General features: G+C 38.7%; 1 protein-coding gene across 3 annotated transcripts in view; it reads left to right on the top strand.

The window, feature by feature from the left end:
• Window positions 1-22791, top strand: part of LPIN2 (lipin 2) — an 82719-nt gene that overhangs the window by 23911 nt on the left and 36017 nt on the right. The window contains exon 1 of one of the 3 annotated variants that reach the window (XM_082698962.1): window positions 510-793. The exons of the other annotated variants lie outside the window; for them this stretch is intronic. Coding sequence (XP_082555088.1) covers window positions 680-793 — 114 coding nt within the window. The 5' untranslated portion in view covers window positions 510-679. Of the gene's footprint in view, window positions 1-509; window positions 794-22791 lie in introns of those variants that run through there. 3 annotated transcript variants of the gene reach the window in all.

Below are 22791 nucleotides of genomic sequence, written 5' to 3'. Positions count from 1 at the left end.
TTAAAATTAAATTGTTTAGTATTATATGTTAATATTTTATAATGCCATAATTAATATTAACATATAATTTATTATTATAACTTTTTCATTATTTACAGGCTGAACAGGCTGTCTTCCATCCAGAATTGTGAAAATATATTGAGTCATGCCGATAAGACAAAATTGTTTTTGAATTCTATAAAGCATCTATAATGTGCTGTCTTAGAGAAGCTTATTGATACTTAGAAAATATATGTAAACTGTTTTCCCTCAAATGATTACTTCTCTATATGTATAGTTTTTATTTCTAAAAATGAGGTTGTGATTGATTTGGAGAATCATTAACTCAATCCCTGTCCTGTGTGATGGAAGCTGCAGTGACCGTCATGTGATTGGGCAGGACTTGGTACCTATCAGTGTAAACACATGGCACAGCCTGTCCCATGCCCCTCCTTATCTCCTTCAGAGAGAAGGGGTTGAGGCGTTTTGAGCAAATCTTATTGGTAAAGTTGTGTATGTATTGCCTTTTTTTTTTTTTTTTTTTTAAAGAACCATTTCCTTTCAGTTTTAACCATATTACTGTGTCGGCAAACAGTTCACACTCAGTTTGTCAGCAGAGCGGCTTTCTGTTTTGATAATTTAGGACTGTAACTTTGTTTCTGAAAAAAAGACATGCTTGATAAGCTAGTTCAGTTTTAAGATGTTTTACTTAGAAGATGATAATAAATATGAGGAGGAGGAGGAGGAGGTTCATGAAGACTCATTAAGTAAAACTGAAGGTGTTTACCATGGGAAGGCCCCTGCTGGTATCCTGGTGAGTTACATGCCCCAATGTCCTGTTGCCTTTGCTTGCTTGCTCAGTCTGGGTAGTACTGAGAGAAGAGGGCTAATACCTTTTCTTTGGAAAATGTAGCACTGGTAATGGATTTTATTAACTTTTAATGTTATATTCAGCAGAAATATTTGGTACCTGGTCTCCCTCATTCATGCTACACCATCTTTTTACTTTTTTCTATTTTTTATTTGAAAAATAACTTTCTGCCTAGAAAAAAGTGAGGTTGCTGCTTTAAACAGAATTCTTTTAAAACTAGGTATCAAACTAAGTGTGTCTGGTTTTACATTTTTGCTTCTAAGTGCAGTAGTTGAGGAATAAAAAACATTAAAAAGTTTCATAGTTTTTACTATCCTAGCCAAAATTGTTTGAAAACTGAACTAATATTTTGAAACTAGCATTTTATTCTGATATATGATACAAAAGAGTGACTGCAGTCTTTCTTTCTCCTATAATTGTAGACAAAAATATAAGCTTGACATGCAGGGAAAATGCAAATTGAGGTTTGTTTGTTTTTTTTTAATCTGGACAAAATACAAAATCATATAAAAGTGTAAATTCTAGAAGTCAGCATTAAGGAAATAAAATCAGGTAAATTAATGACAGTATAATTTAACTCTACCTGTGGAACCTTTTCCTTCAAAAATAATCTGAAATAAACACCATGAGGTAAAGGTATTTTTTAGGAAATAATAAGGATATATGTTTTTATGAAAACAAGTGTAAAAAACAGATAATTTCTAAAATTTGTGGCTCATAATCAGGTTGATTTTAAAGTTATATAAATTTTTGTCACCTTTTATCACATTTGTGTGCTTTTTGCTTTTTGTACTTGTTGATGAAAGTACTTTTTCGGAGTTCTCAGGAACTGATGGAACTGAACATTGTTTGAATATGAATGCAAGTCAGATTTACAGAGAGAAGCAATTTACTTTTGAAATTTCCTTTTTAATAGTGTAGAGTGCATGTATATATGGATTCATCCATATTTCTTGTGAATGTCAGAAGGGAGAATAGTGGATATAGCTGAATCTTTATGAAACATATAAAAATTCTTTTATTGAGTAACACACACACAAACCACCTATTTCAGGAAGAAGTTCTTATGCTTCCTGATTTTGGTGTTTTCTAGAGAGAGGTTAACAAGTATTCAATTAGACTGCCTTTTACTAACAGTTCCCTTTTATGTTAATGTCAGAACATCGAAGTCCCATGAGTCACCTCCTTGCTCCAAGAGAAACTTTGATTTTCTGAATGGCTAGTGTTGGGGATGCTAGATTTGATATCTGCTTAATAAGCTGAACTGATGATGTTGAGAGTTAGACTTTATAACTTGGGTGTGTCTGTGTACGTGTGTCGGGGTGGGGGGGCACGAGGGAGAGGGAAAAACCTAGTTTTCAGAGTCCAAATCCTCAGTGACCCTGACATTCCTTACTATTCATATACTGCCCGGGTGAATGTCTCCATCTTAAAGGAGAGGATTTTATGTGTTTGGAACATAAATGTATAGATCTCATAGTTTAAAAAACATGAGACGACTTTTGTGCTTTGTTAGAAATTAGGAATTGAAAAAGAAGTTTTCATAATTTTTTTTTGAAGATTTTATTTATTTATTTGACAGATATCACAAGCAGATGGAGAGGCAGGCAGAGAGAGAGAGAGGGAAGCAGGCTCCCCGCTGAGCAGAGAGCCCGATACGGGACTCGATCCCAGGACCCTGAGATCATGACCTGAGCCGAAGGCAGCCGCTTAACCCACTGAGCCACCCAGGCGCCCCAAGTTTTCATAATTTTTAAACAAGCGTAGATAATTCCTTTTGTTTGTTGAGGAAAAGGCCACATTATTTCATATTTTAATATCCTGAAGTTCCAGAATAATCGGCTGGCCTTATTTTCCACCACTTACTTTAAACTACCTTGGTTGCATTTTTAAATTAGGGCGGCATGTACTACAGGAGTGCTTAGCCAAACTTGGAATCCTAGGAAGTGCTTCTAGAATCAAGTGTGTGTGTGTGGAGACTCTAGGTGGCATGTGGGTATTCTTTTTTTTTTTTTTTTTTTTAAGATTTTTATTTATTTGACAGATCACAAGTAGGCAGAGAGAGAGGAGGAGGAGGAGGGCTCCCTGCTGAGCAGAGAGCCAGATGTGAGGCTTGATCCCAGGACCCTGGGATCATGACCTGAGCCAAAGGCAGAGGCTTTTAACCACTGAGCCACCCAGGCACCCTGCATGTTGGTATTCTTATAAGAGACGAGAACCCCATGCACAGAGGCTATGAGACCTGCTAATGGGGCAGAAGTGATAACCTGACCTTGTGTCTGCATGTCCTCACCAGCTGCAGGGAACTCCAGGAAGCAAGAGGACAGTGCTTCTCCATCCTTGTCCCTCTGCTGTATCAGAGGACCTGGGTGTTAGTGTGGTCAAGTAAAAAAGCGTTTTTTGGTTTGTTTGTTTTTAAGAGAGTATTTTATATGTTTGTATTATTTATAGCAAGATTTACTAATAAATACGGTGGTAGAAGATAGCAAGTCACCCAGTAGGCGGGGCGTGTGGCTTGGGTCAGTGTTCATGCCGAGTTAGGAGTTAGGAAATCTTCAGTGGGGGATGAAGAAGCCTCCCCGCATCCCCCCACACTTAGCACATTTTGTCATTACTTCCTGCTGCCCAAAATTCTAGAACAGCACTAGGTGAATGGGTCCAAAACCAAACACTTTTCCTCCAATCCAGTATCAGGAGTGTTAACAAAACTAAGTATTTAGTTGCATAGAATTTTATTTCCTCTTAGAAATGTGGTGGTATTACTAGGTAGGGAGTTTGGGGAAAGTAAATTCTCCCAGAATCTGTTTTCACAGTTCATTTGCCTCTTTAATCCGATGCCACAGATGAGCTCAGGAATTTTGTGGAGAGTAGCATAGAGGCTGTGGCCAGAAATGTGTCTAGGATTTTTGAAAATAATTTATTACCCATTTTTATATTTATGCCCCTGTCTGTTGTCAGAAATGACTTAGAGACATGCATACACACTACTACTACATAATACTGTAGAGTGCATGACTGAACGTTAATTTAAAGAAAACAGTTCTTTTCATTCAAATATAGATTATACCACTCTGGTTCTGATCAATATGGACAATTTAGTTTTTCACTTACTAATATGTCTGAGGTATTTGCTGCCCTGAGTTTGAGAGTAGCACAACTGGACAGATTTCAGCAGATGTCTATATAAATGCTGCCTCTTTTAGTTTGCCCACATACTTTGTTCTGATTACATACTCCCAGTTAGCTGAACTGTTTCACACAGTTGATGGGGATGATCCCAGTATTGCAGATGTGATCCAGATGCTGGTCAGGCAGTTTTGTGCATAGGAAAGACAAGATGGAATCTCATTACGGTCTTTAAATGTCACATGAATCCGATGTTGGTCCAGTCTACAGGATTTGGACACAACTGTCTGAAAGGATCCAAATAAAAATCTTACCTCTTGGGAAAAATGCTTATCTTATTATATAATATTTTACATTTACATCTTAGGTATTAAATATTCAAAATCAACCCATTTGTCCTGAAGAAAAAGTTTTAGATGCCAATTCTAGAGTAGATAATTTTTGTGTTTGTTATACATTCTTATCTAATTGAAAGGGAAAATAGTTTTTATTGGTTATTTTTCACTCTTGTTGCTTGTTCTAGAAAAACCTGTTGCATAATCTAGAATCATTGAGCTCTTTTACCTTGCTTAACCCAGGATACTTAGGGAAGATATTTTTCAAAGGATGGAAATAGTAGTATACTGATCTGATTTTATTAGAGTACCATTTTAACTCTGTGATAAATTCCTGTTTTTAGAACTTGGTATACTCTTTTTTAAAAAATCCCTTGGGAAATCATCCCCCCCCCCCTTTTTTAAGATTTTATTTATTATTTGACAAAGAGAGGCACAGTGAGAGAGGGAACACAAGCAGGGGGAGTGGGAGAGGGAGAAGCAGGCTTCCCGTTGAGCAGGGAGACCATGCGGGGCTTGATTCCAGGCTCTGGGATCATGATGTGAGCCAAAGGCAGCCGCTTAAGGACTGAGCCACCCAGGCATCCCCTTGGTATACTATCTTAATGCTGGCTGTATCTATGTAGAAAAGACCTTTATAAGACATTTGCTAAAGTGAATCCCAGGAAAACCTGAAGGGAGAGCTGTGTAATCTCTAGAATGTTACTGCATACTCTGAGACTTATTTGAACTCCACTTGAACTACACATAGGCCATAAGTTAGAGGTCAAGGGATAGTACTTAAGAGTATAAAAAGTCATTTGTCATCTTTTGTATTCTAACAAAGCATGAAGTAATGACCTTTACAGACTGATAATTCAGAACTTATTGGAAAAGTAATTCCTTTAGGGGAAGTGAGGCAAGGGAGGAATAGGAAGGACACCCTTCAATTCTGTTTACTCTGCATGCAGTGAGGTTTTTAAGAGGGGACTGTGCATTGATTCCCTTGCCTGTAGTCCACAGACACAGCTTGATAAGGTGCCATTTGGGGGTCTATTGGGGCTTTAAAAAGTACTTGTACTTATAGTCTAGGGGCAGGGACTTGGTCATAAGGATTCCTCAGAGCTCCTCAATGATTCAAGTGACAGCCAGGGATAGGGATTTCCAAGTCAGACCAACCCCTGGAACCCTTACTGAACTCCAAATACACACCAACCAACCCCTCCCCCAAAAAACAAAACAAATTTTCCAGACAATTAAAGGGGGTATTAGAGCCTAGGAATTGTTTTGCTTTTAAAACTGATCTACAGAGCGCCCGGGTCAAGCATTCGACTCTTAATTTCAGCTCAGGCTATGATCTCAGGGTCCTGGGATTGAGCCCGCATCAGACTCAATGGGGAGTCGGCTTGGGGATTTCTGTCTCCCTCTTCCCCTCATGTCCACTGCTTGCACTCGCTCACACGTGCTCTCTGTCAAATAAATAAGTAAATCTTTAAAAAAAAAAAAAACCAAAAACTAAACTACAGACTTTATTCATATTTTCCACTAAAGTCCTTTTACTGTTTTCGGGATCAAATCCAAAACCCCAACTTACATTTGGTAATGCCACTGTAGTGTGCCATTGATAGTTCCTCAGTCTTTCCTTGTGTTTTATGACCTTAACTCTTTCATTGAGTACTGGTCAGCTATTTTGTAGAATTTCCCTCAGTTTGAGTTTGTCTGATACTGTCTCCTAATTAGATGGAGGTCATATATTTTTGGGAACAATACCACAGAGATGATGTCATATCAGGAGTTCCGTGATGGTGATCTTTTATTATTACTGGTAAAGTTTCCCTGATTCACTTGATTAAGGTGGTATCTGGCAGGTTTCTCTACTATAAAGTTAATGTTTTTCCTTTTGTAGTAAATATGTGTCTTGGGGGGAAGACTTTGAGAATATACAAACGTCCTGTTTCTCCTCAAACTTCTGTCCTCTATTTTTAACATCCATTGCATGCCACAGTTACTACTGTGGTCTAATAGCGGTTCTCTTTTTCTTTTCTTTTCTTTTCTTTTCTTTTCTTTTCTTTTCTTTTCTTTTCTTTTCTTTTCTTAAGGTTTCATTTATTTATTTGACAGAGAGAGAGACAGCAAAAGAGGGAACAGAAGCAAGGGGAGTGTGAGAGGGAGAAGCAGGCTTCCTGCTGATCCAGGAGCCGGACACAGGACCCTGGGATCAGAGCCCGAGCTGAAGGCAGACACTTAACAACTGAGCCACCTAGGTGCCCCTAATAGTGGCTTTCTCTCTCCTTTATTCTGTATTAATTGGAATTCATCTTTAAGAGAAAACTGCCCCTTCTCCCTGCTTATTTATTAACTTAACGTCAGTGTGGACTCATGAGTATTTTATCCTGTAGGTAATAATCCAATACTGTCACTATTTAGTTCCTCAAATTGTGTTAGTTCTAGCCATTGGGAGCTCTTTCACGTTAGCTCCTGTGTTCCTTTAACATATCCCTAATCTCTTGATTTGAACAGTTTCATACTTTCTAGCACTATTAGATAGTCCAGCAGCAACTTGTATTTTCCTGACTCCAGCCCTGGGATTAACTACTTCTCCAAGGAGCCCTGGTCTTTTTTATCCGAGAATGGTATTTAGAAACCAAGATCTGGGCTCTAAGTGTGCTTATTGCACCTACAGAGTCCTTGAGTCTAGTATTCCTCTTAACAGAGAAATCTAAGATGTTAAATGTGCATTCTGGCCCAGGTATAAGCACATCGATATTTGTGCATCTGTCCATGGAGACTTCTGATTCTGGTCTAATACCACAGGGCTTGTTTTTAGCCTTCCCTCTAGGAAATTATATTTTTAGAAGTTTCCCAGTTATTTATGATTAATCAGACTTGGGGAATGATAGCTTTGGGATATGTATCTGTTAGGTACATTGTGGACCCAAAGTTCTTGTGGCTTTGTTAAGTAGTCTTTGTTGATGAATACTCCCTTTGTTGTTGAATCATCATTGTTTTCCATTTCTGGGTTAGTCATCATTTCTTCTTCTTACACCAAAAAGAATTTTTATATCACTCCTACCCCTTCTAACTAAGGGAACTCAGCCAACTAGGATAGGAAAGAAAGTCCCCAGTTCCTTTGTGGTGGAGTGGAAACCAGTCCAGTCTCATGGTCAGCATTTTTACAAAACTTGTTAGAGAAATTGAGCGCACTTGAGGGAATGCTTAGTGGTTTGATGCTCAGGGAGGCCGTGTGTATGTTAGTATACACACAACCCACTCGAGTGACAGAAAGTTCACAATTTTACTAAAAGCAAACTTATTTTAATCCTTGAATTGTCTTCTTTTTGATAAGGCAGTCTGCATTCTTCTTCTAAAGCACAACATTCTTTTAAAGCAGGTACTTGGTTTATTAGACCAAGTAAACCCTTCAGCCTGGAGTTGTCAAGGGTGTTTAGGCCTGCATATGCTTGTTAAGGTAGTAGCTATAAGGTTGATTAAAGTAGGTGTAGTGACCTTTACATTCTACTGAAGTAATTCATCTGGCATATTCTTATCTGAACTTAACAGGGTATTATATAAGATGGGGGTTGAAGGACTTTCAACCCAAGGACTTAAGATAATTGGGACAAGTTTAAAATGTCAACTTAATTCATCTGTGATATTAATTGAGGTTTTTGGGGGGACATGAGAAGAAGATGAGTTTAGTTAACATGTCTTTTTATAAACCTGTAAACTACAGGAATATGTTTATTTGTTCCCAGTATCATGGCTGTTATTTCAACTGTAGAAGAGTCATGATGTCAATGCCTGACATCTAGGTCAGTGAATAAATAGAAAGAACTTCAAATAAAGTAAGTGTTTCAAACGAAATTGTATTCTACCAACATGTGGACTAAAGTGATAGTCATCACTGAAAGTACAACATATGGTTTCCTTAGAAACCTGCTAGGATTATGTGCTTTTCATATGTGAAAGTGAGCCTAACAGTCAGATTTCCTGTTTTATATTAGAGTTGCTTATGGTTATCAGTGATCACCACCAAAATAGGTTAGCACAGTTGTCTTACCTAGAAAGTTTAGGATGAGAATGTGTTCCTTAAAACATATTTATGACCATAATGTAATCATACCTTTAAGGCTACTCATAATAGAAAGCTTACCATTTTTCATGTATGGTAGCATAGGGAAGAATCCTGATGGCCTCCTAAAAGCATTTATGAAATTCCTAATACATGGCCCTGAAAATGACTAAACTTAGCATTAATGTTTTTAGGAGCTTATGGTCCCAAGATACAATAAAAAGCCTCGGAGGGCATATCCGAGCTTTTATCTGTGAATCACGGTATAGTTGTTTGACTGTGTGTAAATTGCTTTATCCCCATGTAAGTTGAACCCCAGTTTTCTTGCTAGTACAACACATATGGCATTTATCTCACCTAATTGTAAGGATTAAATGAGATGAGGTACATAAGGTGGCATTTGGAAGGGATAAATGTTATTGCCCTCTTCTCTTTCACCCATCACTTTCCCGTATCTAACACTAGGAGAAATATCTGAATTGCAGGTTAGATTATATGTGGTTTTTTCAAGGATATGCATAGTTTAAAAAGTTTTATAATGTGAGTAATTAAGAGTTTGAATTTTCGCCAGTGTAAGTGAATCTTTAAGTAACTCCCATATATGAAAATCCAAACTAGTAAAACAATTAAATTATTGCTGCTTGTAAAATAATTTAAAGAATCTATTTTATCCTATTTATTTATTTATTTAAAAGATTTATTTATTTATTTGTCAGAGAGAGAGAGAGAGGAGCGAGAGTGAGCACAGGCAGACAGAGTGGCAGGTAGAGGCAGAGGGAGAAGCAGGTTCCCTGCCAAGCAAGGAGCCTGATGTGGGACTCGATCCCAGGACGCTGGGATTATGACCTGGGCTGAAGGCAGCTGCTTAACCAACTGAGCCACCCAGGCGCCCCTATTTATTTATTTTTTTAAAATATTTTATTTATTCATTGGACAGACAGAGATCACAAGTAGGCAGAGAAGCAGGCAGAGAGAGGAGGAAGCAGGCTCCCTGCTGAGCAGAGAGCCCAATGTGGGGCTCAATCCCAGGACCCTGGGATCATGACCTGAGCTGAAGGCAGAGGCTTAACCCACTGAGCCACCCAGGTGCCCCTAAAGAATTTATTTTAATAGCAAACTTCTCCCAGTACACCAAAGATACTTTAAAAACAGTAGCTGCAAAATCAGCCTTGCGATAGTACATCAAAGCAGTCCCACTCTTATTTACCCAAATGAAATGAAATTTTATTCACGCAAAAGCCTGTACGCAAATTTTTTGGTGGCTTTATTTGTAATCACCAGAATTTGTAATCAAGCCAGATGTCTTTCAGCTGGTAGATGGATAAGCTATGGACCATCCAGGTAGTGGGATACTATGTGCTTAATACTAGGAGACAAAATGCTTATAACCTGCCACAATATTGATTAATCTCAAGTGCATTATGCTGTTTGAGAGAAGCCATATTCAAAAGGCTGCATAATATATTGTTTTATTTATGTGACATTCTAGAAAAGGCAAAGATTATAGAGACAGAAAACAGATGTTTGGCCACAGATTGGGGGGAAAGGATTGACTACAAAGGGCCAGAGGGGCATTTTGGGAAGGGATCTAGTTCTATATTTTGATTATGGTGGTTATTATATAATTGCATGGTTAAAACTATACACTAGAAAAGGATTAATTTTAGTCTATGTAAAGTACATCTTCATCTTTAAAAAAAGGAATTGATTTTGAATATAGTTCAAGGTACAGCTATATGAAATTTTAAAATTGCATTTCATAGCCAACTTGACATGAACATTTAGCCAGAAGTTTTTATATGTTGATAGGTACAACCATTAAACTAATGTTGACTAAGTAATAGTTCAATGTCTTTCATTATTAACTATAAATAGAATCTTAAACTTCTTGCATTTCTTAATGATTTCACTTCTGTGTTTCTCTCTAGTCTCCAGTTAGGTTAAATGTTTTGGTAACATAATCTGTCCCCTCATGGATTAGTAGATTAGGCATATTTTAGGCATGATAGGGAAAAAAACAACAAAATCATCAGAAATTGCCTTCATTTGTCTGTGATTTGAGAAATGGAGGGAGAAGTGACAAGGAGAAATACAAGAACTGTTAAATTTTATAGAGCTGCAATAGTCTGAAATGAGTTTGGTCATAGGAGTGATATGGGGGTTGAGACAAATAGTTAGGGCCCACTTTTCCTAGTGTGCTGCTAGCCACTTTATGATCTACACAAGGAACACATACTTCATTATGCATAGTGAAATAGAAAGATATGTGTAAAATTGAACATTTAGCTCTCCTTGTTCTATACCAGTTCTGTTGCTTTAAAAAGTGAGTATTTTTGTTACATTGCTGAGCCTTAGGAAAATGAAACTGTTGCTGCCAGCTGTTTACCTTGAAGGCTGTGCCTTATAGAATTCTAATTTTGGGCATTTTCATGTAAGTAGACTCACTAATAGGAAATGGTAACCTAAGTTCTGTTTCACACGGTCCTTTCTGTCAGTCTTTGGTCATGGTATGATGATTGTCACCTTCCACCTTACCTCCGCCTCAGCTGACTTCCCCACACTGACTTCCCTTGACAGACCAGCAAGTGGTCTCTTCTCTACGTTGCTCTGGGGCTGCTCCGTGTTCTTCAGAGCGATCTGCACAGATGTTATTTGTTCTCATGGGGATATTGTTAGAATTACCTGTTGGGAGGTGGGTGTCATTTTTAATTGTCACTCCCATACACTAGATTTATGCAAGTTTTTTCTATGAAGTCTTAACCAGCATCTGGAGAAAAGCATTGATTTCAGAATATCTGAGCATTGTTTTTGGAACATTGGATTGGCCCCTATTATTCTTGGCATTTTTCTCAATGTGTCACTATGTGTATATATACACATATATCTTCATTTACTTCTCGAATTTACTTATTTAGGTTACAGTACAAAACGTTGTTTATATTTCTCCCTCTCCTTGTTGATTCTGTTCACCAGATATTGCATTCATTGATTCATATGTTCATTGATCTGAAAATACTCATTTAGAACCTCTCATTGCTAGTCACTGTGCCAGGGTTTGGGGAGATCGTAAAGCATACATCAATTCTTTCTTTGTTGGAACTTAGAGCTTGGAAGTGGGGTAAACAGATGACTGCAGTGTGGTGAGGGCTTTTGTGCTATGGTAGGGATAGGGCAGGGCGAACACCTTGGATGCATAGAGCTGCAGACCCCTTGCCACCTACTGCTTTCTTAACACTTGAGCCCATGCCTCCTAGCCCCATTTCCTTTTGATCTTCTGGATTGTGCTCTGTGTGTTTACAATTTTTTATGCACATACTTTATTCCCATGTCTCCATCCAGGGAGACTAAATTCCTTGTTCTTCTTAAAAAATATTAGATTAGCAGCCAACAGTAGTAGTTGGATGGATTGAGAAGAAAACTTCGATTGGATTTTGGAGGATTGTCCAGAAAATTATTTAGGCCAGTAACTCGGGTGGAAAGTAGGGAATTCATGGTTTTTGAAGTTGAAATAGGGGACACAGTCCTTCCTTCGATTGTAAGTGCTGAAAAGCCAAAGCAAATACTCACTGTAAAACTTGGGGCTACCACTTGGAAAAAAATACATACTGCTTTGGCAGCAAAGTGTGTTTCCTTTTTTCAGCATTACTCAGACCAAGATAATTGTTCATCCACTTTGTAGATAGTGAGTATGGTGAAATCATAGAGAAGTGAGCCCCGTAAGCAGAAATCTGTGCTTGCAAACTTCCTTGAAGAGACTTATGTCATAACAGATTAGAAATCTGAACTTGTTGACTCACCAGCCAAGCTTAAAGGCCAGCCTCTTGTTTTCTCATTTAAAACAAACAAACAAACAAAAAAACCCAAACTGGAAAAAAAAATTGTCAAATCACTACGGTGTATACCTGAAATTAACATTGTGTGTCAACTGTACTTTTAAAAAAAATAAAAGGTTCTGAGTTCAGGAGAGGAAGGCTTTCACAAGTTTTCTGAGTATTTTTTTGGTGGTGGGTGGAGGGTTATAGAGAGTTCCACATGGCTCTGTCAGGTCAGAATCAGTATCTGCCTATCTGTATTTAAGTCCTTTGTTGCTAAACATCAGAAATGGACACTGAACCAGCCAAGCAAACAAAGAAACTTAGGACCACTCATGAGTCAGAGAAGTGATGAGAGGGCAAGGTGTGGGGCTGTGTGGCATCTCAGTGTCTTGAGCTGGTGGACCTCCTGGATTATCGCTCAAATAGCTCAGCCCAGGCTAAGTTATTGTCAATTTGGCTCTCTATACACACTTAAAGAATATCTGTCTGGGTCAGAAGTCTCCCTACCCCATCAGTCAGCTGGTGCCAACACCTAAGTCCAAAAGCACAGATATGGTTACTAGGAATTTACCTCTTTGTTTGAAGGGGTCTCTGAAAGACGAAATCATTGTGATCCAAGGAGCCTTGTTATTACTCTTTGATCTAGCTACTGCATCATGGATCTGTTCAAATTCAAAAACAGGGATATTGGGTCAGAATATATCCTCCTCTCTCCCAACTGTCCTGAAGGTGGATGTTGAATAGTACTGGTTTATAATTAAGGAAGAACTACAGGGAGAGCAGTCTTCCCAGATCAGAAGTATTATAAATGAGGGGTGCCTGGCTGGCTCAGTTGGTAGAGCATGCGACTCTTGATCTCAGGGTCTGAGTTCAAGCCCCATGTTGGGTGTAGAAATTACTAAAAAAGAAAATCTTAAAAAAATTTTTTTTAAAGATTTTATTTCTTTATTTGACAGACAAAGACCACAAGTAGGCAGAGAGGCAGGCAGAGAGAGAGGAGGAAGCAGACTACCTGCCAAGCAGAAAGCCTGATGCAGGACTCGATCCCAGGACCCTGAGATCATGACCTGAGCCACCCAGGCGCCCAAAGTCTTAAAATTTTTGACGGAACCACTGCCAGTCCTAGAATTCAAGTCTTATAAAATTATCACGTCAGCTATTTATATGAATGTATGAAATTCAAGGTCTATTTAGTTTGACAGTCTTACACGTTAAGGTAATAGATACACCTTAAAGGACAGGTTACATACTTTAGCCTATAACAACTCGGTTTTCTCAAGCTGAATCAGGACTGAGAGGACAAAGTTCATGCAGTAGAGACTGAGTTAGTTCCCAAACCTGAATACCTATCAGAATTATGGAGAACCGATCCTTAAGACCCTACTTCCAGTTGTTTATGTCTGGATTGGGGTCTGGGAATCTACATTCTTCAGCACCAAAACTTGATTCTGTTACAGGTGCTCAGAGGACTACACTTGGAAATAGTAACCTACAATGTGATCCTCATCAGTTTTCTTCACTTTGGAGGAAAAATAGTCTATTAGACCTGAAATGGTCCCTGACTATGCCTTTAAACAGTGGAGGTGATAGGGTTGTCCTTCTCTAGAAAGACCGTTCATAATCTACAGGGAACTGCCTAGAAACCCAGATCCTCCAAAGAACACCTGATCCTGGCTAAATCTGTGTCTCAGGAAAGAAATTTCTGAGGCTAGACAGCAGCTCTTCTCTCTGAAGAAAGATCCACGACAGCATCCAAGGCTTTAAACCCTCTTACAGTTCTTTTTATGACACACTGTTTTAGAGGTAGCGAAAACAGGCATGGAATTTTATCATGGGATCTCTTGCTCTTATATGGAGCTATGCTTTCTTCACTTGGGTCATCTTCTTAATCAATTGTTAAACTTAAAAAAAAAATTCAAGACAACTTGCATTTTAAAAAAAACTTTCATAAACAAATTTTGAACCAATGCAATAAATAAAAATTTTTTAAGTTTAACCTTAGTAGGAAGTTCCCCACCAAGTCTGCCCTTCTTATTTCCATATTTAAGGTGGTTTATTCATTCAGCAGTATTTGCTGAATCCTAACTATGTACCAGATGTGTTTCTAGCTCTGTCTAGAAATTGTGGCATGATCCTAACCAGATGCTTCTTTTCCCTTAGCATCGCCTTGGGTCTGTCACAGTTCCTACTGATTCTCCGTCTCCTCTGCAACTTCTTCTGCCTTTACAGCTGTGCTGTCTCTTTACTTGAATTGTTTGTAGGGCACTCCAGAATTTGGCTGGGAGACACTGGGTTTTAGTTTACAGTGTCTGTACATGGGGATGGAATGCTCCTAGAAATAAAGGAGAGCCCTGTTTCAATAATTGGGGGACAGAAGGGGACCTGCTGTGATCTTGATGAGATTTCAGGGCAGTGCATTTTTGAGGTGCAACTGTCAGCATTTCCTCGTGGACTTTAGTTTCAGGGAAATCAGATGGGCCTTAATGCACCATCTACCTTGGAGCCTTGGGGTAACGCCCTTCCCTCACTGAGGACAAGGACTGTTCCTTCGGCGGCGGCTATTTCCTGTTTCTTATTTTAGAAAATAAGAATTAAAGACATATTTATAAAATAAGAAAAATTTTAAAAATTAACATTTTGTTATGATGTGGGATAAAAAGCTGAGTGGTACAAAATAAGACATTTATTTGAATTTAAATGGCCAAGAGTGGATTCTCCAGGAAAGCTGGGTTCTTTGTCAGGCTTAGTGTCAGTTGTCTGTTCTCATGCAGAGATAGCACTGTTTTGTATAGTTTTCCATTACATATGTCTAGTGAAGTTGTAACCTCCTTTAGTTCTTTGTGATCTCCATAGTGTCTGCTGGCCACAGAGAAAATGTTGTAGAAAATGTCTTGACAGGATGTGGGCAAGTCCTCTGGGGGACTTTTCATCTGCAAACGCCTGACCTCCCAGACCAGGCAGAAGCTTGAGGCAGGTGCTGCTCTGTCTGTTGTTGCTGCCTTTAATCTCCTACTTTCAAAGTTCAGTCCTCCGCTGATGGTGCCCTCAGGTTCATGTTTGGCTAACTTTAAGAGACTCTGGAATTCCTGGAGGACTGTAGGACTTAAGTACAACTTGAGTTCAGCTTTGAGATCTCTTGTCCTCAGGGTTATCAGTTCACCTTGAGAGCCCCCTGATTTAAGCTACCAGTGGGAAGTAGCAAGGAGGTTGAGATCCTGAGTCACAGTACAGCTGGGTTCTAATGAATAATAATGAAAAGTAAATACCTTTTGTCTCAGCCTGAATGTAAAATGAAATGAAAACTATCTGCCTTACATAACCTAAATTCTCTTTTTGAAGATCAAATGAAGTATGTTTGAGAAAGTTCTTGAAAAATATTAAGTGCTACTCAGAGGTAGAATATAAGCTTGGATGCCTGGAGGAGTTTGGTCTAGGAGCATAGGTGTAAGCTGGAATGTGTACAAGGCAACAGTGTTCTGGTGTTTGTTTCCTGAAGTATCTAGATGTTCCTGTTCCCTCATAGCACACTCTTCACATTTGTGAGCAGAAGGTTAGAATGTTCAGGGCAGGTTCTTGGATAAAAGCTGTTCATCTCTGTCCACAAGCCCTGACCACACGTGATCTCCCAGGAGGTCAGCTTCCTGTGAGGCCAAGAAAAACAAGGCTGTACCCACCCCAAGTCTAGCCTGACATAAGTGCAGCCATCTTGATGTTCCAGATTATCACAAAATATTTCTTGGGTTCTGACCTACTCAGGTTAGCACTTTAAGGAGTCTCTTTCTCCTTTAATGATTGATTTTTAACCTCTGGATTCAGCTGCCTCCATCTTTCGTAACTCCCCTACACATTCCTTAACTGATCAATGTTGACCCAAGTAGGTAGGGACAACTCTACGCCCTTACTCAGCAGGAAGAAGTTACAGAAAATGAGATCTTACACTTTCAACAACCTTAAAAGATTTAACGGTCAGAATTGTTCAGGGGGAAATGTGGAGGCCGAGAAAATTAAGGCCATCCCACCTCAAGTTGAGCTGATATGGGAAACAGAGGGAGAAGAAAATCATTCAAATTCCTCACCTACTGACAAGCCCTTGAAACAGACAGAGTGGCTCTCCCCTGGGAACTTAACTGCCCTCACCTTGAGATTTTGCTAAGGACAATCCTAGCCTGACTGACCCCCTACCCTGACAGGTCCGACCAGAATCCTGTAAGTCTACTTCAACAATTCCTTTAGGAAACTTTATTTCTAAACCTCCAAGATAGTGTCGAGAATCATTCCCAAGTATATGACCCACTGATACACATCTAAGGGGTCTCACAAGAAGATTTTTATTATAGGTAATGAATAACCTTTTCCTCAGACAACAGCTAGCCCCTCAAGGTCCTGGAGACCTCGCTTCCAAAATTCCTTAGAGACTTACATCATCCATAACCCCCTTTGTCCTCACCCACCGCTGAATCCACCCCTACTCTGCCTTTAAAAACTGTGACTGTAATCTGGTTGGGGGTCCAAGTCCCTACTCCGCTGTGTCGGGTATACTTGGGCCCAGGCTTAAGCTTGTCAAATAAACCCTCGTGTGATTGCATCAGTGCTTGGCTCCTTGGTGGTCTCGGGCATAACACTTCCTAATCTTGAAGTGCAGGCCTAGCAGGAGAGAGTTAGTAGTCTGGTTAGTAGTTAGTTAGTACTCTGGTGGTAGTGTGCAAAAGAGACTATGAGGGCCAAGTAGCATTAAGTAAAAATAATATCCCAGTTGCTAAAAGCATCCAACTTGCAACAAGAAATTGGGGGTCGGGGAAGGTCTTATCTGTGCTTAGAGGACTTCTATCATTTAGAGTTGCAGTTAAGGACATAGGTTCTAGAATCAGACTTGAGTTTGAATATTGGCTTTACCACTTAGTGTATGACATTAGACACTGCTGAACCTCAGTTTCCTCATATAAATGGGAATTTTTAAAATTAATTTTTTATTTTTTTATTAACATATATTATTAGCCCCAGGGGTACAGGTCTGTGAATCACCAGGTTTATACACTTCACAGCACTCAACACCATAGCACATACCCTCCCCAGTGTCCATAACCCAACCACCCATTCCCTCCTCTCCCTCCCCACCAGCAACTCTGTTTTATGAGATTAAGAGTCTCTTATGGTTTGTCTCCCTCCCAATCCCGTCTTGTTTCATTGTTTCCTTCCCTACCCCCACCCAAACCCACCACAGTGCCTCTCAAATTCTTCATATCAGGGAGATCATATGATAATTGTCTTTCTCTGATTGACTTATTTCACTCAGCATAATACCCTCTAGTTCCATCCACATCATTGCAAATGGCAAGATTTCATTTCTTTTGATGGCTGCATAGTATTCCATTGTATGTATATACCACATCTTCTTTATCCATTCATCTGTTGATGGACATCTAGGTTCTTTCCATAGTTTGGCTATTGTGGACATTGCTGTAAACATTTGGGTGCACGTGCCCCTTTGGATCACTACATTCGTATCCTTAGGGTAAATACCCAGTATTGCAGTTGCTGGGTTGTAGGGTAGCTCTATTTTCAACTTTTTGAGGAACCTCCATGCTGTTTTCCAGAGTGGCTGCACCAGCTTGCATTCCTACCAACAGTGTAGGAGAGTTCCCCTTTCTTATAAATGGAAATATTGATACCAAACTCCAGATACTGGTGGAAATTACAGGAACTAGTGTACAGGTTTACAATAGTACTTGCCATGTGATGGACATTATGACAACTGTAGTTGGGTTTGTTAGTAGTCGTACTGCTAACTAGTTATTAATAGTGTTGAATAAATAGATGAAGGTAAACTTAAAACTTATAGGAAACAGATTTTGATGATCCATGTGAGTGGTTTGGCATGTATCCATTTTTGTATTGATCATAATTTAGAAATTGTGGTATTTTAATAGCTCCTATATCTTTTGCTTACCAAAAATTACTTTTGATTGAACATATCACCTTTAAATAATTCGGGGCAGTTTTTATAGGAAGAGGATCTGTACTTGAACCTATTTACTGATGGATTCCATTTATAAATCTCTACTACATATCATGATGGTTTATTTAGTTTCTCTGATGTTCAGGAAAATCTGCTAGGGAAATCTTTAAATTTTTGGTAAATAATTGAATCTTGAAAGCTACTCACTTATTCCAGATACTAGTGTATATTTAATTTAAAATATTTGATAAGAAAAATCTGATGTTAGACACTATTGAACATTCATGAATGACTGATTTAAATCTATTGAATTTTATGCATAAAGGGCCATTTAGTTTCTTATGAGTATTTCAGTTAATTACTGTCTTCTGATTCTTTCCATTTTTTAGTTTTGTGATCAGTAAGTACCTCTCTGTCTTGGGAGCTCCAAGTGTTTAACCAATGGGAGCCAGTGCCTGTACCTAAACACACGTTGTACATTGTACACACTGTGTATTTGTCAGGTCTATCAGCACTACTGTGTCTAGTTTTGGATCTCCCATTTAAACAAAGTTCTCTAGTTTGTCATAAAAGTAAAAATAAACCCAGTTATTTTAGATATTTTAAGGAAGAAGAATGCTTAGCCGAGAGTAGATGAGACCTAGTTACGCTTCTACAACAAACTCTTCTTTGGTGTGTAAGTGGTATCATTTAGAAAGAGGGTGACACATATCCATTGTGAGTTCTAGTGGACATAATATCTAGGGCCGTCTGATACAGTTATGAACTTCTTGGTGAAAGGAGTGAGTCTTTGTACCCCAACATTGAAAAACAGTATGGCAATTGATGTTTAAGATACTTGTCTCAGCTCAGGCTGCTATAACAAAATGTCACAGATGGGGTGGTTTAAACAACACTTATTTTTTACAGTTTGGGAAACTGGGAAGTCCAAGATAAGATGCTGGCCAATTTATTTCTAGTGAGGGCTCTCTTCCTGGCTTGCACACAACCACTTTCTCTCTGTTTCCTCACATAATAGGAGGAGAGAACATGAGCTCTTGTAATGAGGACATTAACATTGTGGAGGTCCCACCTCTTGACCTCATCTGAACCCAGTTACCTCCCAAAGGCCCCACCTCCAAATACTCTCACATTGGGGGTTAGGGCTTCAACATAAGAATTTGAGGAGCAAACAATTCTTAACAATACTTAATCTTCTTTAGCCTTACTTTTATTATCTTTAAAAATAGAAATAATAATATTCACTCATTCATAAGGTAGTTCTGAGATAATGCATTTTGGAACATAGTCGGGTGCCTGGGTGACTCAGTTAAGCACCTGATTCTTGATTTCAGCTCAGGTCATGATCTCAGGATTGTGAAATAAAGCTCTGGCTCTGCGCTGGATGTGGAGACTGCTTAGGATTCTTCCTCCCCCTCCATCTGCTCCTCCTCCCCTGCCTTTAAGAAAATTGTTAAGAATTTGGTATGTAGTAAGCTCTTAAAACATCAGTTGCTGCTACAGTGGTGATTAACTTTCCATATTTCAGGGATGTGCTAGAAATGCTTTTGGGTATTTGTTGAAAGACTGGACTAGATAAATACTTTCAGTACTGAGAATCAATTAATGCATGTTTGTATTTTCTTTGTGCTTGTGAGCCTGAAGATGGAGATGCTGCTTTGTGAAAACCCTGCAGTTCCACATTCCTCTGTCTGTATCGGCATCTTTCTGTCCATCTGCTTTCTGATTATGTATGTATTCTTATTCTGTCTTTCCTTTTCTCTGAATTTATATCTGTCTCTCTCTGCATCCCCTCTTACTCTCTGTCCCTTTTCTTGAATTCATATTCTCTCTTCTACTGTTTTTTTCTCATCATTTGCACTAATGAATAATTTACAGTGTATATTATTTTACTATTTTTTTTATTCTTTGTTTTATTTCTAAAGGTAGTGTCTTTGGTGAGGTGTGTCCCTGAGATGTGACTGGGTACTTAATCATCTGTCTTTCTGTCCCTGTTTAGAGTTCCACTTTCACAGGTGTTGAACAGGACAGGTATCAGAGGCCTGAATTTGTTCTCACTTAGCTTTATTATGGCTAGTGCTGGGCTGGACATGTAGGAATGAAGTTTTACGGTGCTAGATAATACTTAAAGAAGAAGCTGTTTAATGTGTCGTGCATGTGTACAACAACCAGCTGCTTTCTTACCAGACATAACAATGAGGGAGTCCCCTGCCCCAGCTTAGATGGAGTGTCCCTCCTAGGAGAAGTGTACCCCTCATTCCCAGGGTGTAGTGAATGTTACAGCGGAAGGACTTCCTTTACTTTTGTTTTCCCAGCCTCATAATACAGACAGAATTGTTTTATATCTGCTAAGAAAAAAACCAGTCATTTGGTAGCATATATTTTTCCACATTTAGCAACTGGCATTTACACAATAGACTTTCTTGTATAACAGCACATCCTTTAACTATGGTAATTAAAATCATTTTGAATAGATGTAGTTACACTTAATTATGGATCCCATGCTCTAGTTGATGTAAGCTCATACACATTTAGTTTATAACTTGTTTTATGGCTGAAGATGCTAGAAGTTAACATTTTTTAGTTTTTTTTAAGAGAAGAGTATGTGTAATTGTATAATTATTTATGAAGCTTTTAAAAATTTGTAACAAAACTCCTTTTTAAATTGCCACCAGTCAGTCAAGCAGTAATACAAAGATTGATTACTTGGTTGGTGGTTCATGTACATTCTGTGACAAGCAAAAAGCATGTCGTGAACATATATTACTTACCGAATATGAACATGATACGTGCAGGAAGTAGATGAGTCTCCATAGCAATAGAAGTGGGAAAAGGCAATCACAAAATGTTATATACCATATGATTCCACTTACATAACTTTCTTAAAAATGACAAAATAACAAAAATGAAGAGCAAATTCGTGGTTGTCAGGGATTAAGGAGAGAGTGACAGAAGTGGCTGAGTATGGCTATAAAGGCCAATAGGATGGATCTTTGTGATAATGGATATGTTCTCCATTTTAACTGAATCAATATTGATATATCCCGATTGTGGGATTGCACTAGAAATTTGCAAGATGTTGCCATTTGGAAAACTGGTTTAAAGGATACGTGGAATCTCTCTGTATTATTTCTTAAAACTACATGCCTGTGAATCTATAGTTACTGCAAAATAAAAAATACTAATATTTAAAAATGAGGATGTAATACAAATACTTTGATGAAATAGTACTTCCGCCCTACACGTTTCCTTTTCCTTTTCTTTTTTTTTTTTTTTTTTTTGGTCTTATTTACTGATGGTTCATTTTTTTAAAAAGATTTTATTTATTTGACAGATCACAAGTAGGCAAGGAAGCAGGCTCCCTGCTGAGCAGAGAGCCTGATGTGGGATTCGATCCCAGAACCCTGAGACCATGACTTGAGCCGAAGGCTGAGGCTCAACCCTCTGAGCCACTCAGGAACTCCATATTGATGGTTCATTTGATCATTCCTTTATTCATTGGAGAAATCATTGAATACTTGCCTAATTTGGCCTTGCCAAATGAATTCTCCTAAAACCAAAATCATAACTTTTGTAAAGGATACTGCTTCATTTAGTAGTCAGTTTAGCAACTAGTTTATATCCACAAAGTCATCTCTTCTATAGACAGTTTTGGGGGCCTTGGTAACATTAGCTTTGAAATATTCAAAGAATTTTTCCGGAGTAAAATTATTGTAGCTATGCTTAACAGTGTAAATCTGGTGGGTCTTGATTACACATTCAGGAGAAAAAAATGTTTGAGTGGAATCTGGGCACTCCCAGTAGGTACTCACTCACCTGTGAGGAGTAGGGTGAGTTTCTCTGAAGGCAGATGTCCTGGGAGGCCCCTAAGATTAACATTCTTTCTCCCAATTCAGCTTTGGACTTACCTGACAACATAGATAACTTTTCTCAGCATGTAACTTTTGAGTTTAAGGCTCCTGAAAAGCGTGAGTTTAAAGAGACAACTGTGCTTATGATGAATGACCTAGAGAATAATCGGTCTCTTTTCTGGTTCAGTAAAAGTTGACCTCTGGATTAGCCAGAGCTGTGGAGGACCTCTTGTTTGGTCTGTGTCCTGCCTGTCCAGAGGAGAATGATTTGCTGAATTGTGCTTTGACATAATACTAGGGGTGGTGTCTAATGTGGTGGTATTTGATAACTGGAGATGAACAACCTTAGGACTGAGGAGGAACTATTTTTTTCTAATTAGAAGTTGAGGGAGATTCAAGGAGATCAAGGAGACTTCCCCACTGGTCCTCAACACATACTATATGGTGGGCTCCCCAACCTGTGGTCCTAGCTGCAGCTGCAACAGATTATGGGGCCCAGAGGAAGCATTTCCTCTAATCCCTCAGCCCTGGTCAGGTGCATACTCCTTCCTTGACATTGACCCTTTCTGGAGGACCCTTTTTTTAGCCTAGTTATCCTGATTTGACTAATTATTGACAACAAGATTAAAACTCTTTTCTGTGCTTTGTAGAACATAAATATATGTTCCAGTGAGTCGTATTTAAGTGTTGAGGGGATTTTCAAAAAAATTAATGTTATAAATCCAGTCTAGCTCACCCAGAGTTTATTTAATCTAGCATGTCTCTGAACCATATTTTACTAATAGTTTTGTAGAAAACTCATCTCTC

The sequence above is a fragment of the Mustela nivalis genome (genome assembly GCF_964662115.1).
Source record: "Mustela nivalis genome assembly, chromosome: 14".
In the NCBI taxonomy this organism is placed as follows: domain Eukaryota; kingdom Metazoa; phylum Chordata; class Mammalia; order Carnivora; family Mustelidae; genus Mustela; species Mustela nivalis.
The sequence above is the reverse complement of the archived record's forward strand: the minus strand, read 5'-3'. Positions and strand labels throughout refer to the sequence as shown.